Genomic DNA, 12,630 nt, shown 5'->3' with positions numbered 1-12,630 from the left:
TGCAGTGTATAGTCCTCAGGGCACCCAAGAGTCATGACTAAACCAGCCTTGGGAAACCAGAGAGAACCATCCAGAGAAATTAATGCCTAAGCCAAGAAATGAAGGACAAATAAGAGTCAGGCAAAGAGTAATGGAAGGGGGAAGTTCAGGCAGTCTGTACAGCATGTGCAAAGGCCCAAAGACAAGAGAGCATGGCTGTTTGGACAACTGTACCGAAGTTCATTACAGCTGGAGTAAGGAGTAGAGCCGATGTGGTGAAAGATGACAGCGTGGAGACGTGACAAAGGGCCAGTCATGCTCAGCTTTATATGAGTTTTAGGGCTGAAGGTCTTGGAGAACCATGAAAAGGTTTTATTAAAAAGGTAACATGACCAGATTTGTATTTTAGAAAAACTAAGAGAGGGTTGGGGAAAGCAGTGTAGACAATAGAGTGGATATGAGAAAAATTTAGAGGCAAGGAAGTGGTTCAAAGGCTGCTGTAATCCAGTAAGAGAAGATGGTGCACACTAAAGAGAGGTTAGTAGGCATATAACAGGGTGAACCAAAGAAGCTGTTGGCATTGTACTATCATGTCCAAACAGAAAACATCTGTGTTGGAATGTGCTGTGCAAAAGAGAGCAAAGTGTCACAAGACTGCAAAGACCAAAGGAAGGGAAGAGAACTGACATTTGTTCCTTGCCTACAAATCTGGACAGACACTGTGCGCAGTGCTCTGTATACCGTCTGCTCAAATAGGCATCGTTGGTTAATGTGTAACTTCACTGATGACTACTTTTTTAAAGTGCTAGTTTAAAATAAAATGTTTACCCTTTGTCCATTTAATGAAAATATACACATTACCAACCTCCAACCTGTCTTTTTTTTTTTTTTTTTTTTTTTTTTGGCTGTGTTGGGTCTTCGTTGCTGCCCACAGGCTTTCTCTAGTTGCGGTGAGAGGGGGCTGCCCTTTGTTGTGCTGCACAGGCTTCTTATTGCAGTGGCTTCTCTTGTTGCAGAGCACAGGCTCTAGGCGCGTGGGCTTCAGTAGTTGTGGCACACGGGCTCAGTAGTTGTGGCACGTGGGCCCTAGAGTGCGTGGGCTTCAGTAGCTGCGGCATACAGGCTCTAGGGTACGCGGGCTCAGTAGTTGTGGCTTGAGGGCTCTAGAGCACAGGCTTAGTAGCTGTGGTGCACAGGCTTAGTTGCTCCACAGATGTGGGATCTTCCTGGACCAGGGCTCGAACCCGTGTCCCCTGCATTGGCAGGCGGATTCTTAACCACTGCACCACCAGGGAAGTCCCTCACTGTCTTCTTGAAGTAACATTGTGGAATATAATCTAGCTTTTTCTAATGTCTCGGTATCATCAACATGGAGAGTGCTTTGATCATTGATTTTTTGCATTGAAAAATGTAGCCCTTGTTGGCTCTACACTAGACTGTAGTGTTTTCTGAGTTCTTACATCTGCTTTTTTGTTTTTCTTGTCTCCTCTCGTGCTTTCAGCTCTTATTGATATCTATATCTGCTTTCAACAACTCATATCCATACCTTGTAGTTTGCTGCTTGTTACCAGCTATGAACTAGGGAGACATCATCAAGCTTGTTAGAATAAATCTAAAATGAGAATAAGAGCAAAATTCATCTGTGGGCCTTGTGGCTCTTAGCCTGACTCCTGAAAAGCACTATTTACTTTCTAGCTTTTGCCTATGTCCTAGAGAGCTGAATTTGTTGGATAAGTGGCTTCTAGATAAATGAGCTACAGAGGTCCTGGTATCTACCTGATATCTACCTGTTATCTACAGAGGTCTTTTTCTAATAAGAAGAGAAAATCATATATTCACATAGAGCTTTCTGAACATGCATTCTAAAATTTCATCCTTCTTTTGCCTCCAGTCTTCTCTCTCCCAGCACCCGCCACCACCACGCCCTCACATAGTATTAAGAGTAGACAATGGCTAAGCTGATTGGTGATACACTTTGTCACACAGAGATATTAGGGGGAGTAAATGACCTAATTCATATAGATTCATAACCTGTATACTATATATGTGCCTGGTAAGGGTTTTCCCTTTTAATAACTTATTTGTCTAAGCAAGCTCACAGTTGCAGCTTCCATTACTGACAAAATGTTTAGATGTATACACTACAAGCAAATGTTTTTTAAGTATAGAGCAGTATAACTGTGAACAAGATGCAAGGCTTACAGCACAAGGACCTAGGAAAAGACAAAGTAGTTAAACTGTGACTAATAAGCTACGTTCCAATTCACCCACTGAAGACTGCTAATATTTCTGTGTAAGGTGGTAGCAAATGTAAAAAAATCCGAGTTGTCTTCAGTTGCTGTAAAAGCCAGTAGAAAAAATACTCATCTATCCAAAGCTAATTGAACGTTCAGATTTTTAAGAAGGATTGAAATGCGACTGTTTTCCTTTTGTTTTTTTTTCCCCTGCAGAGACACAGTGCTCTGTGCCTATACAGTGTACGGATAAAACAGATAAACAAGAAGTGCTATTTAAGCCTCAGGCAAAAGATGATATAAATAGAGGTGCACCATGCATCACATCTGTCGCACCAAGAGGACTGGGCCAAGATGAGGAAGACACCTCTTTTGAATCACTTTCTAAATTCAATGTCAAGTTTCCACCTACGGACAGTGACTCTACTTTCTTACATAGCACTCCAGAAAGACCCAGTGTCCTTGTTCCTGCCTCATGTGAGGCTATGTGCCAGGATAAATTTAATATGGAGCCCAGAGACAACCCGGGAAACTTTGTCAAAACAGAAGAAACTTTATTTGAAATTCAGGGAATTGACCCCATAGCTTCAGCTATACAAAACCTTAAAACAACTGACAAAACAAAACCCTCAAATCTTGTAAATACTTGTATCAGGACAACTCTGGATAGAGCTCCGTGTTTGCCACCTGGAGACCATAATGCATTATATGTAAATACATTCCCACTTCAGGACCCATCTGATGCACCTTTTCCTTCACTCGATTCCCCAGGAAAAGCTATCCGAGGACCGCAGCAGGTAACTGTTTTGCATTAACAAATATATTAAGTGTGAACACACATTTTGCCATGCATGCACAGATACGCAGCTTTCAGATTATCAGACACCTTTTTTAAACTAATGACTAGCCGAAGTTAAGCTTTCAATAAAAATATCCAAGTCCTGTAATAAATGACATGAAATTTAAAAGATGAATATGGTGAAGCTCTATTATAAAGTACCTTAAAATTTATGGCACATTTTAAAATACATGTAAACCTTATCCATATCTAGTGTGTGTCACTTTCTTACTTAGTCCCTTATTCAAAGCTTTTAACTCGGTATCATTGTTATAATAGGATTCTTTATTAAATTTCATTCTGTGAAGCAGGTGGCATTTTTTTATCAAAAAGTTTGTGTGTATCATACTTATCTTTGCAAGAATGCATGATTTTTTTAATAAGTAAATAATCACATTGTATGTTTCTATTTCTGAAAATAAGCGAACTGTCTTTCAAATAATACTTCTATTACATTCTCAGTTATACAGTATGTAGATCTGTAAGGTTTGGTTTTGGTTTTGGTTTTGTTTTCTAATCTGCAGCCTAATATATTTTTTAAACAGTCTCTACATATGTATGATTCTAATCAAATACTTTCATGTTTCTAAAGCTTGCAGACTACTTACAGCCCCCCACGCCAATCCACTCCTACCCTCCCTTTTATTCAGGTTCTATTACAAAATGATTCTTTAAGTTTAAAAAAAAGGTGTTTAATGCCTGAAGGCAAATGAAAATATGTAATTGTTACAATAAACAGAAGCTCATAAAAAATGCAGATTGGTAAAAGTGTCTAATATAACTTGCAGACATTTGTTTGATTTCTCTTTGCCTTGAGATATTTAATTTACCAAAAACCAAAAAACACCAACAACTTGATTAATACCCTTTGGCTTTATAAGTACTTTTATAGGTTATAGACTTTTAAATCAGCATACAAAGAAGCCAATAGTCAAGCTGTGGTATATTTTAGTAGTGGAGAAAACTAGGCATCTCTGACAATAAGCTTTAATTATAAACTCACTTATGTTCTACATTGTACCTTATTTCACATCATAGTCACAGTTATAGTTACTACTTAATGAAACAGATTAAACAATTTCATTTATTGCAAGTAGAATTCCTGTGGAGCTGTGAAGTGCATCAGTTCTAATGCTTGTTATTTTTTTCTCCATTACATCTCTTGCTTGTTCTTTTACTAGTCTGTGCATTCATGTTTCAGTAGATGGCACCCTGCATTGTGCATTTGCTTTCTAGGCTACAGCAAGGGAAACAGCTGGTATGTGATTACAACTTGGTGGAAAAGTATTCAGCTTAAAAAATGCAGGAGAATTGATGTTGAGCTGTCACAAGACGTGGGGCATAAGGTTAGATAATTGATACTTTGGCAGAAAGGCAAAGAAATTCGTTTGTTTTGAAGGCCATGTTACAGTTTAGGATTCAAAGGATATTTCTTAAAATGGGTTTTTTAAAACATTTTGTTGTTTTATTTGTTTTAATAAAGCTACTATGAGAAACACAAAATTCTTGAGTTGTCGATAATAACAAAGGGAAGTGAAATTTTGGTTGCATATTTCAAATTTTTACTTTTATCTCAATCATTACTACTTAACACCTTTTTTTATACATTCAGCTATCATAATAAAGTCTAAAATATATCTGCTTATTTTTGCTCTATGTGATTTTCTTTTCTTCCTACTTTTGCTGAGTCAGTGATTGGGGTCCCAACTGAATTCTATGAAAAGCTCAAATCCGAACTAATAGCTCCTAATAGAGAAGGATAAGTATGGACTTTGAAAATAAATTGGCAGTAGAAGATTGGCTCATCAAATTTAGAAGCTAAATTGCTTCTGAGTCTATTACTATTTTATAGATCTTAATTTAAAGTATCTTTAACATAATAATCTTTTATTTATATCCATATCAATTTCCCATTAGAGTGGTGCATATTAATCAATTGTACTTTTTGTTTAAACTGCCAACACTAAAATTTAAATCTAGTTAACTCTGTTATATACTCACAATTATTACTGCTTTTCTTTTATCATGGAAGAGAGGAAATTATTTTACTCCAGATTTCAAATATGTATTTTAATATTACTGTTTTTTGTAATAAAATTGCCACTTCTCACAAAAGTATTTGAGTCAGTGTTATTATACACCCTCTGTACTGATATTTGAATGTATCTTGGTGCTTAGACAGACTTTGTATATTTACATCAACTGTACACAGCTGTCCAGTAAAATGTTTATAAGAAGACAGTGATGTCGTGAAACCCAAATGCTTCAATTAGTGATATACTGTTTATGTAATGATTGGTTAACTAGGATGAAAGAGATTGGTTAAGGGAATGAAAACTAACACTATGTCAGGAGTTGAACTAGGTGGTTATTTTAAAAGCATATTAGTAACAGGAACACAAAGGGGTCTCTTTAAGTTGGCATTTCGAGGTGATTTTCCTCAAAGTGCCAGAATTTAGATATGTCAAGATAAGAAAGCAAATTTTAGAAGTAATTTGGTTTACAACATTTCAGGAAAATAAGATATTCCAGTCAACAAACATATATTGAGCACCTACTCTTGAACTAAATGCTTTTTCTGGCCCTTCTAAATATTTTTTAATAATAAGTACAGTTAAGAGTATGTAGGTGTTGCTTATAGTAATGGAGGTAGCTCTGTAGAATTATGCTTCCCATAATCCTTTAACTGGCAACTGTTGACAGGCTTCACTTTAGTTAGCCACAAGAAAGGGTAAGAAGGCCAAAGTATGCGCTTGTAACAGGAGCAAAATAAGAAGTCAAAAGAATGCATCCAATGTTGGACTTTGTTGAACGATTAAATATTTGAGGTTTCAAAAAACAACTGATCAATAGAATTTGTTTCATACTTTTACAAAATTTTCAAAAATTAGAACTTATTTCTATATGATTTATTCATTGTGTATTTGCTTATAAATAGTAGCGAAATTACATTGCTCTTGATCAAAATGCATGTACACACACATCATGTCTAGTGTGCTGTGTATTAATAAAGGTCCTATAACTTAAAGTTCCAATATAAAATAGAAGAGATAGAATTTAATTTTTTTAAAGTCTCAATTATTGACTATTGTTCCAAAACTCCAAAACCCGTTGGGATAACGGGTATTAAAACATGCTGGTGTTAAAGCTGAAAGATGTTTTAATGTGTGAAGATAAAGTGCATGAATGTGTATTTTAAGGGATTCCTAATGTTAAATTATGCCCTTTATGAAAAAGAGAATTGAGTCATGTCGTCATGCCAATTCTAAAGGAAAGGTAATTCGCTTTCATATTAGGGAATTTCATATATTCGCACATAACCGATTCAAAAAATTTGAATTTGAAATTCAGTGCAAGTTGATTTTAAATACAAATAACAGAAGATGTTTTTATTTGTTTCCTGCAGCCCGTTTGGAAGCCCTTTCCTAATCAAGACAGTGACTTATCGGTACTAAGTGGCACAGGCTCAGAACTGCATATACCTCGAGTATGTGAATTCTGTCAAGCAGTTTTCCCACCATCCATTACATCCAGGGGGGATTTCCTCCGGCATCTTAATTCACACTTTAATGGGGAGACTTAAGACGCATTTGAAAACAGACATATCAAGTTCTATGCGATGATTTCTGGGTTTGTAATATTATGTACTTGATTGCAAACTTAGCTCAAGATCATTTATTGAAAAGTCCAGTGTCACAGCTATTTGAATTTTTTTCTAAACTTATATTGTAACTTTCTTTTATTACCTTTTAAAAGATCATTCTGTACAAAACTAATTCATTGTATTCATGTTTACAGTGTTTATTGCCCTAATTCAAAATTATGTATGTGACTTATGGAATTGTGTAACAATAATTTATGTTTTTTTCAAATGTCTAAGCTTATTGCTTGGATTTCCAGTTAGATCTATTGAATTTGGTGATGTCAAATGTTTATAGGGTTTTTTCACTTGTTTTCATTTAAAAGATTAAATTATTTATGCTGTGGGTGTTCTTTTTGAATAAACCAATAATAGAGAATAGCAGACAAGTTAAACATCTGAGTAAATACCAAACCTAAGACATTTGTTGCTCAGTGATAAGATCACTGGTAGGATTATTTAAACTCTTTTTAAAAAAAAATAATAGACATGGTTTTAATTTTTACTATACGTATAGCAACATGATGAAATTAGTTAAATATTAAAAGAGTTACTTATGTTGTGATAATGTGTTCTTTGTTCTTAAATAAATAAATAAATCACATTTGGGGGAAATTCATAAAATTCATGTTTCTTTCCAGTAATCTGATAGAAGGGTGATACCAGATCTGGTGACATTTTATTATAACTAGTAGATCACTTCGAATTTTAAAATTATTTTTCAAACTAAACTTACTAAAGAAACACATTTGTCTTTAATGGGAGCAAATCTAAAACCCTGTAAGGATTATCCATATTAATTAACTTATATTAGAAATGTTCACATTCTTGTTGAGAAATTTGTTAATTCATTGGTAGCATCCTGCCTGATGACGAGAGGAAGATATTTAAGAAAGAGGATACCAAATCCAGAGGGTTGCAGAATTTTGTTTAAAATGAGACTTCCCTTTCATTTTTCTTCCCTATGATTCTTGTCTTTTAGGTTTCTCTTCCCTCCCCCACCCCACACTTAATTTTTTAAAATGTTCGAGGCATGGCTTCCATTTTATGAAGTAAACACTGATTTGCAACTCTCAAAACAGAAATTTAAGCCTTCTTGGGAACGAGTGTTGTAGAAAGCTGGAGGGTTTCAGATAAGGGATTGGAACAATTTGTTTAGGTATCACCTGTGCCACAGTGAAGAGCCTTAACTTGTGGAAGAATGAGAGTGGTGCTTCGACTTCTCAGGGTGCCAAGCACATCACACTGACATCTTCCTCACCAAGGTGACATAGCCATTATTAGGCATTCACTGTGAAGGGTTCTGAGGCTTGTACATCTTTCTTTCATTGCCGCTGGGGCTGAATGGAAATGCCTAGACAATTATCCCAGTCTCTTCCCTTCCCCCCTACCTCCCGCCCAGCCAGCCTCCCCTCTCGCTCACTCCTCCCACACACGCGCAAAATTAAACATAAAAACTTCCCAGCGTGTTCCAGCCAGAATATACCACTGTACCTATCTCATGAAAGGGGATTCTTTTTCCTTCTCTTTTCTAGGTGAGGAAGAGTTCCTCTCACACAGTTGACATCTACTAGCCTGCTGACAACCAAAGGAAATTGTGGCCCAGAAAGTGACTCGAAGTGGATCACTGACTCTTCTCCAGTCCACCCTTTTGACACCTCCACCACTTTTAGTAAGCGGGGAACTCTTGTTTTCTATTGGGTTCCAGAGCTACCCCAACTCCGGCTTCCGAGGGACAGAGGCCCTCTCGGGCCAAGGGACAGGCAGCCTGGAGAACAGGCTCCGGGCCCGCACTGCAGAGGTGGTGCTGGCTGCAGCTCGAAAAGTGGAGTTGGGCACCCGCCGGGTCTCCCCTCTGTCTTAGTTCCGAGTCGTGTAGGGGCTGCATCTTGGCATCTGCTACGCGTGGCCGGGTAAGAACAGTTCCCAGGTAAAAAAGCTTCACACGCGAAACGCTGAGTCTGAAAAAACCACCCCCGCCGAGGCGAGGCAGTTGTGAGCGGGATGCCTGAGAAGTGGGAGGTGAATGTCCTCGGGAGGGCCCCCCCGGTGCAGCTTTCCCCGGAGGCTGAGGCTGCTGCCAGCGGGGACATCTGCTTTCTTACTCTCCAGGCTGGCTCACCCCGCCCCCTCAGCCCCGGGTTGCGTGGTTATTTTACCAACACGGGGGGAGGGAGAGCTCGAGGAGGTAGAGAAGGGGTGGATGGAAGCTCGGGAGATGTTCTTCCCACTCCCCCACGTCCCCTCCTTTTTTCTTCACATCTTTTAACCTTCAAAGTAAAGACTTTATAAATATGAAACGATAAGCGTGTCCGCTGGCTCCCAGGCCCGCCTTCTGCTCGCGGGGCTCTTGGGTGCGGGGCCTTGCCCTCCTCTCCAGCCTCCCCGGAGGCGGCCCGGGTTTCGGCGGTTCCGCCGGGCGCAGGGGCAGGCCGGGTGCGCTCAGCCGGTGGCGCCTTCTCTCCCGGGCTGCTGCCTCGACAGCTGCTTGTAGTTACAGTAATTAGACTGTCAGTGCTTGTTAGAGGAGAGAGGGGGAAACACGCTTATGACAGCAGATTCCGAGACTCCCCAGTTTGTTAATTTCTAAGAGATCTTTAAAGCATTAATTGAGGTCTCCCTAACTCTCCACCCCCCGTCCCTCTCCTCTCCCCAACTCCTCCCTTCCCAAAAATATCTTTAGGGGAAGAGAATTCTCTCCGCGTGGAAGCAGTGTTTCCCGCAAAACTGCAAGCCCGCCCCCGACTCACGCACACGCACACTATTTTATATATACATCTATATGCACACATGTATACGCAGAAGGTTAACTCGGCAGAGGCCTCGTCCAAATAGGAACCAGGATTGCATTTAAAATAATAAATAAATAAATAAATAAATAAATAAATAAATAAATAAACTAGGACGGAAAGTGGGGGAGGGAAGCAGAAGTCGGGAAGAAAAGAGAAAAGCAGCAGGCTGATTACGAGGTGTCAAAACTGCCAGGAGCAAGAAGGTGATAGCAATCAGGGGTGAGAAGAGTGCGGCATTCGTGCGGGGCAACTAATTATCCGTCTCATTTGAGAAGAGCAGCATTTGAGGCAGCAGCGTTCGCCTGCTGAACGGTGACAGATTGGCGCGGAGGAGAGGGGAGGTGTTAAAACAATGGAGCCGGGCGCGCGAGCGCTGCTGCATGCTAATCAGCCCTCCCTCCTCCTGCCTGCCGCGCTCCCTCCTTTCTCCCGGCCTCCCTCCTCCGCGCTCCCCCTCCCGCCTGCGGCGCTCCCTCCTTTCCAGCGGGCCCGCCACCGCCGCCACCCGCTTCCTGCTCCCTCTCTTTCCCGCGCGTCCTTCCCGCCGCTGGCAAGTGGAGCCCGGGCCGGGCCACCGCGTCCACCACGGCCCGGCAGCCCCCGCGCTGCCCCCCGCGGGCGCCCTCCGGGGTCCGGGCCGCTGGCGAGCGCTGCCCCGCGCGGTGCTCCGAGGGCCGGCCCGCTCCCCGCGCGCCTCTTGAGAGTGGGTCTTGGAGGAGAGGCCGGGGAACCTGCATTCTCGCGCCCACCGCTTTCTGCTGGTGAATTGAACGCGGTGGGCAGCGAGTGGGAAGCCAGGCGAAGTCAGGAAGGGCGAGGGGTGGGAAGAGAGTCGGAGCCAGGAAGGCGGAAAAGGTCCCCGGACCGACGGCAGGCCCCCGACTCAGCCCCAGCGCCGCCGCCGCCCTGAGCAGCCTCGCCGGTCGCGGAAGAGGTCACCGCCGGCAGAGTCTCCCGGGTCGAGCCCCGCAGACCTCAGCAACGTCCCCTCGCCAGCCAGGCCCCAACTGGACTTACATGGTTTAGTAAGCACCGAGAGGAAGACAAATACAGGGCCTGAGCGTTCGTTGTGCTTCCAAGGCTTGACCTCCTGACCCCAAGACTAGACTAAGGGGCTTCCGGACCCCCGGAGATCATACCATTCAGTCGTTGCGGGGGAAAGAAAGCCTTTAAGAAACCGGCCACCGGCGCCCTCCGCCGCGGTGACCAGAGGCAGGACCGGGCCGGGGCATCTCCGGCAGCCCGGCTCCCCGCCTGAATGTTCCGCTCCGCGTTCTGGCCTTGGGAAAGCTGGTCAAAACCGCAGGGCCGTGGCTGCCCCTGGACAGATAATCCACCAGAACCTGAGTCTCTGCTGGAAAAGGTCTCCTTATACCTGTTGAGGCAGGCCCAGGACCTGAGGTTCTGTCTACTTTTTGAATTTAAAAGCTGATTGTTGAGCTTTTGCTTAAAATACACTTTTGTTCGTACGTTTTTACTACTACAGATTTACATAAACTACCCTTAGAGATTAAAAATCATTGAAACATTGACGTTCTTATGGCTTACGTAGGTTAAGTGAAACACAGCTACAGAGAACTGGTAGGAATTTGGACTGAAGGAGAATGCAGTTTCTTCTAACGTGTGTTCCGTACTATTTAGTTAACCAGGTGTCTAAATTAACATAATAAGACTTCCTTCCCTCAAGCCAGACATGGAAAAGGAAAGCAGTTGAAAGGTAATCCATGCAGTATAATTTTTGTTCTGCTGACCTTTACCATTGCATAACTTCACACACAATTGTTTGTTTAAAAAAATCAATATAAAATGTGAAAGTTTGATAAAACTGTCATATATATATATGACGGTTTCGTTTATATTACTCTCTACCCTTCTCTGTTTGAAATGTTTCATAACAAAAGTACAACACAAAAAATAAAATGACCTGAGTAAATTTTGGTATTTTCTATCTTCATCCCTGACCTAGTCCTATGAAAAACTACACAAACACACAGAGTGAATAATTTTTCCTTTTAGAATATGCCCAGGCATACCAATACAATAGCTGAATGCAAAATTGTTAGGATCTACTGAAATCATACAGAATGTTTAAAAGTTTTAAAATTGAAAATTCTTAAAAGGAGTTGTATAAAGAATTGTGTGTAAATAAATGTTAATGCTTTCTGGTTTCCACTTTTGGGAGAACCACTAAGTAGGCCTCTCTGCCCTTAGTACATTACAGACTTTTTAGTGCTAGAGTATTAGCTGGCATTTGGAAAATTCCCTGGCATCTCAGTCTGTTAAAATATCAACCTATCTAACAGAAAAAAAAATTAACGTTACATTTCTTAATGTAAACGTGGAGATTCAGATGCTCCATCAGCATCAAAATTAAGCAATTTATTAACTATTCATCAGCCTTTTCTCCATTAACCAATTCTGTGTAAGCAAAGTGTCTCTCTCTGATGTGGTAAACCTATAAGTTCAAATAAATTTAGTTCAATTCCATGTTGTGTTATGTATTTCTAATATATAATCAAATCCTTTACCTTCCAACAACTTGGTTATTATGGATTTAGTGTAATTTCTTCTCCGTCTATAGACTTCACAAATTTGCATGATTGTTTTAATGGTGTATTTACAGATAAGTTTTTATTTGCACATAAGGACAAAAAGGTGAAGTGAAATTTGGTCCCAATGGAAACCTGTTAGGTTCCCTGAACATATGGCTCATTGGGCTGTTACTTCCTTTTTGAGATCATTTTCCAAGATTTTTTAATATATACATCAATTTGACACCAGTTATAAAGAAAATATATTGGCTTTGAAAGTGCCTCCACCTGGGACATATCTCTCAATAACAAACCATGTAGTCAGGTGTACCTCTGAATGTACAGGTGTCCAGTCTCGAGAACAGGGCATCATTTGAATCTAGTCAAAACTGACAGTTGATTTTACACTGTCTTTGAAATTAGGTAGTTCTTTGTATTCTTAGAATGCCACAATGACTTGATTAATACAGTTTAGGGGTGACTACTTAAAACTCTTTTTAGGGAAGGCTGTGCATTTGGAATCCACAGTATTACAATGATTACTCTCAGTAAATACAAGTGATGTTAAGTCTCATTTATTGAAAGTGTGTGGTGCCAGCTTAAGACTTAAGGGGAA

At 40.7% G+C, this 12,630-nt stretch overlaps 1 protein-coding gene across 11 annotated transcripts in view; it reads left to right on the top strand.

Moving 5' to 3' along the window:
• TANK (TRAF family member associated NFKB activator) overlaps positions 1 to 10,010 on the top strand; it is a 78,197-nt gene extending 68,187 nt beyond the window's left edge. For 3 of the 11 annotated variants that reach the window (XM_081241995.1, XM_081241994.1, XM_081241997.1), the window contains 3 exons: positions 2,430 to 3,010; positions 4,233 to 4,397; positions 6,458 to 7,270. In XM_081241995.1, the coding sequence (XP_081098121.1) occupies positions 2,430 to 3,010; positions 4,233 to 4,397; positions 6,458 to 6,634 (923 nt within the window). In that variant the 3' untranslated portion in view covers positions 6,635 to 7,270. Of the gene's footprint in view, positions 1 to 2,429; positions 3,011 to 4,232; positions 4,398 to 6,457; positions 7,271 to 8,226 lie in introns of those variants that run through there. The other 8 variants (XM_081241991.1, XM_081241999.1, XM_081241998.1 and 5 more) reach the window with 7 other exon arrangements.
• The last annotated feature ends 2,620 nt before the right edge of the window (positions 10,011 to 12,630 follow it).

This window comes from Mesoplodon bidens (genome assembly GCF_964165515.1).
Source record: "Mesoplodon bidens genome assembly, chromosome: 8".
NCBI classification, from domain to species: domain Eukaryota; kingdom Metazoa; phylum Chordata; class Mammalia; order Artiodactyla; family Ziphiidae; genus Mesoplodon; species Mesoplodon bidens.
The sequence above is the reverse complement of the archived record's forward strand: the minus strand, read 5'-3'. Positions and strand labels throughout refer to the sequence as shown.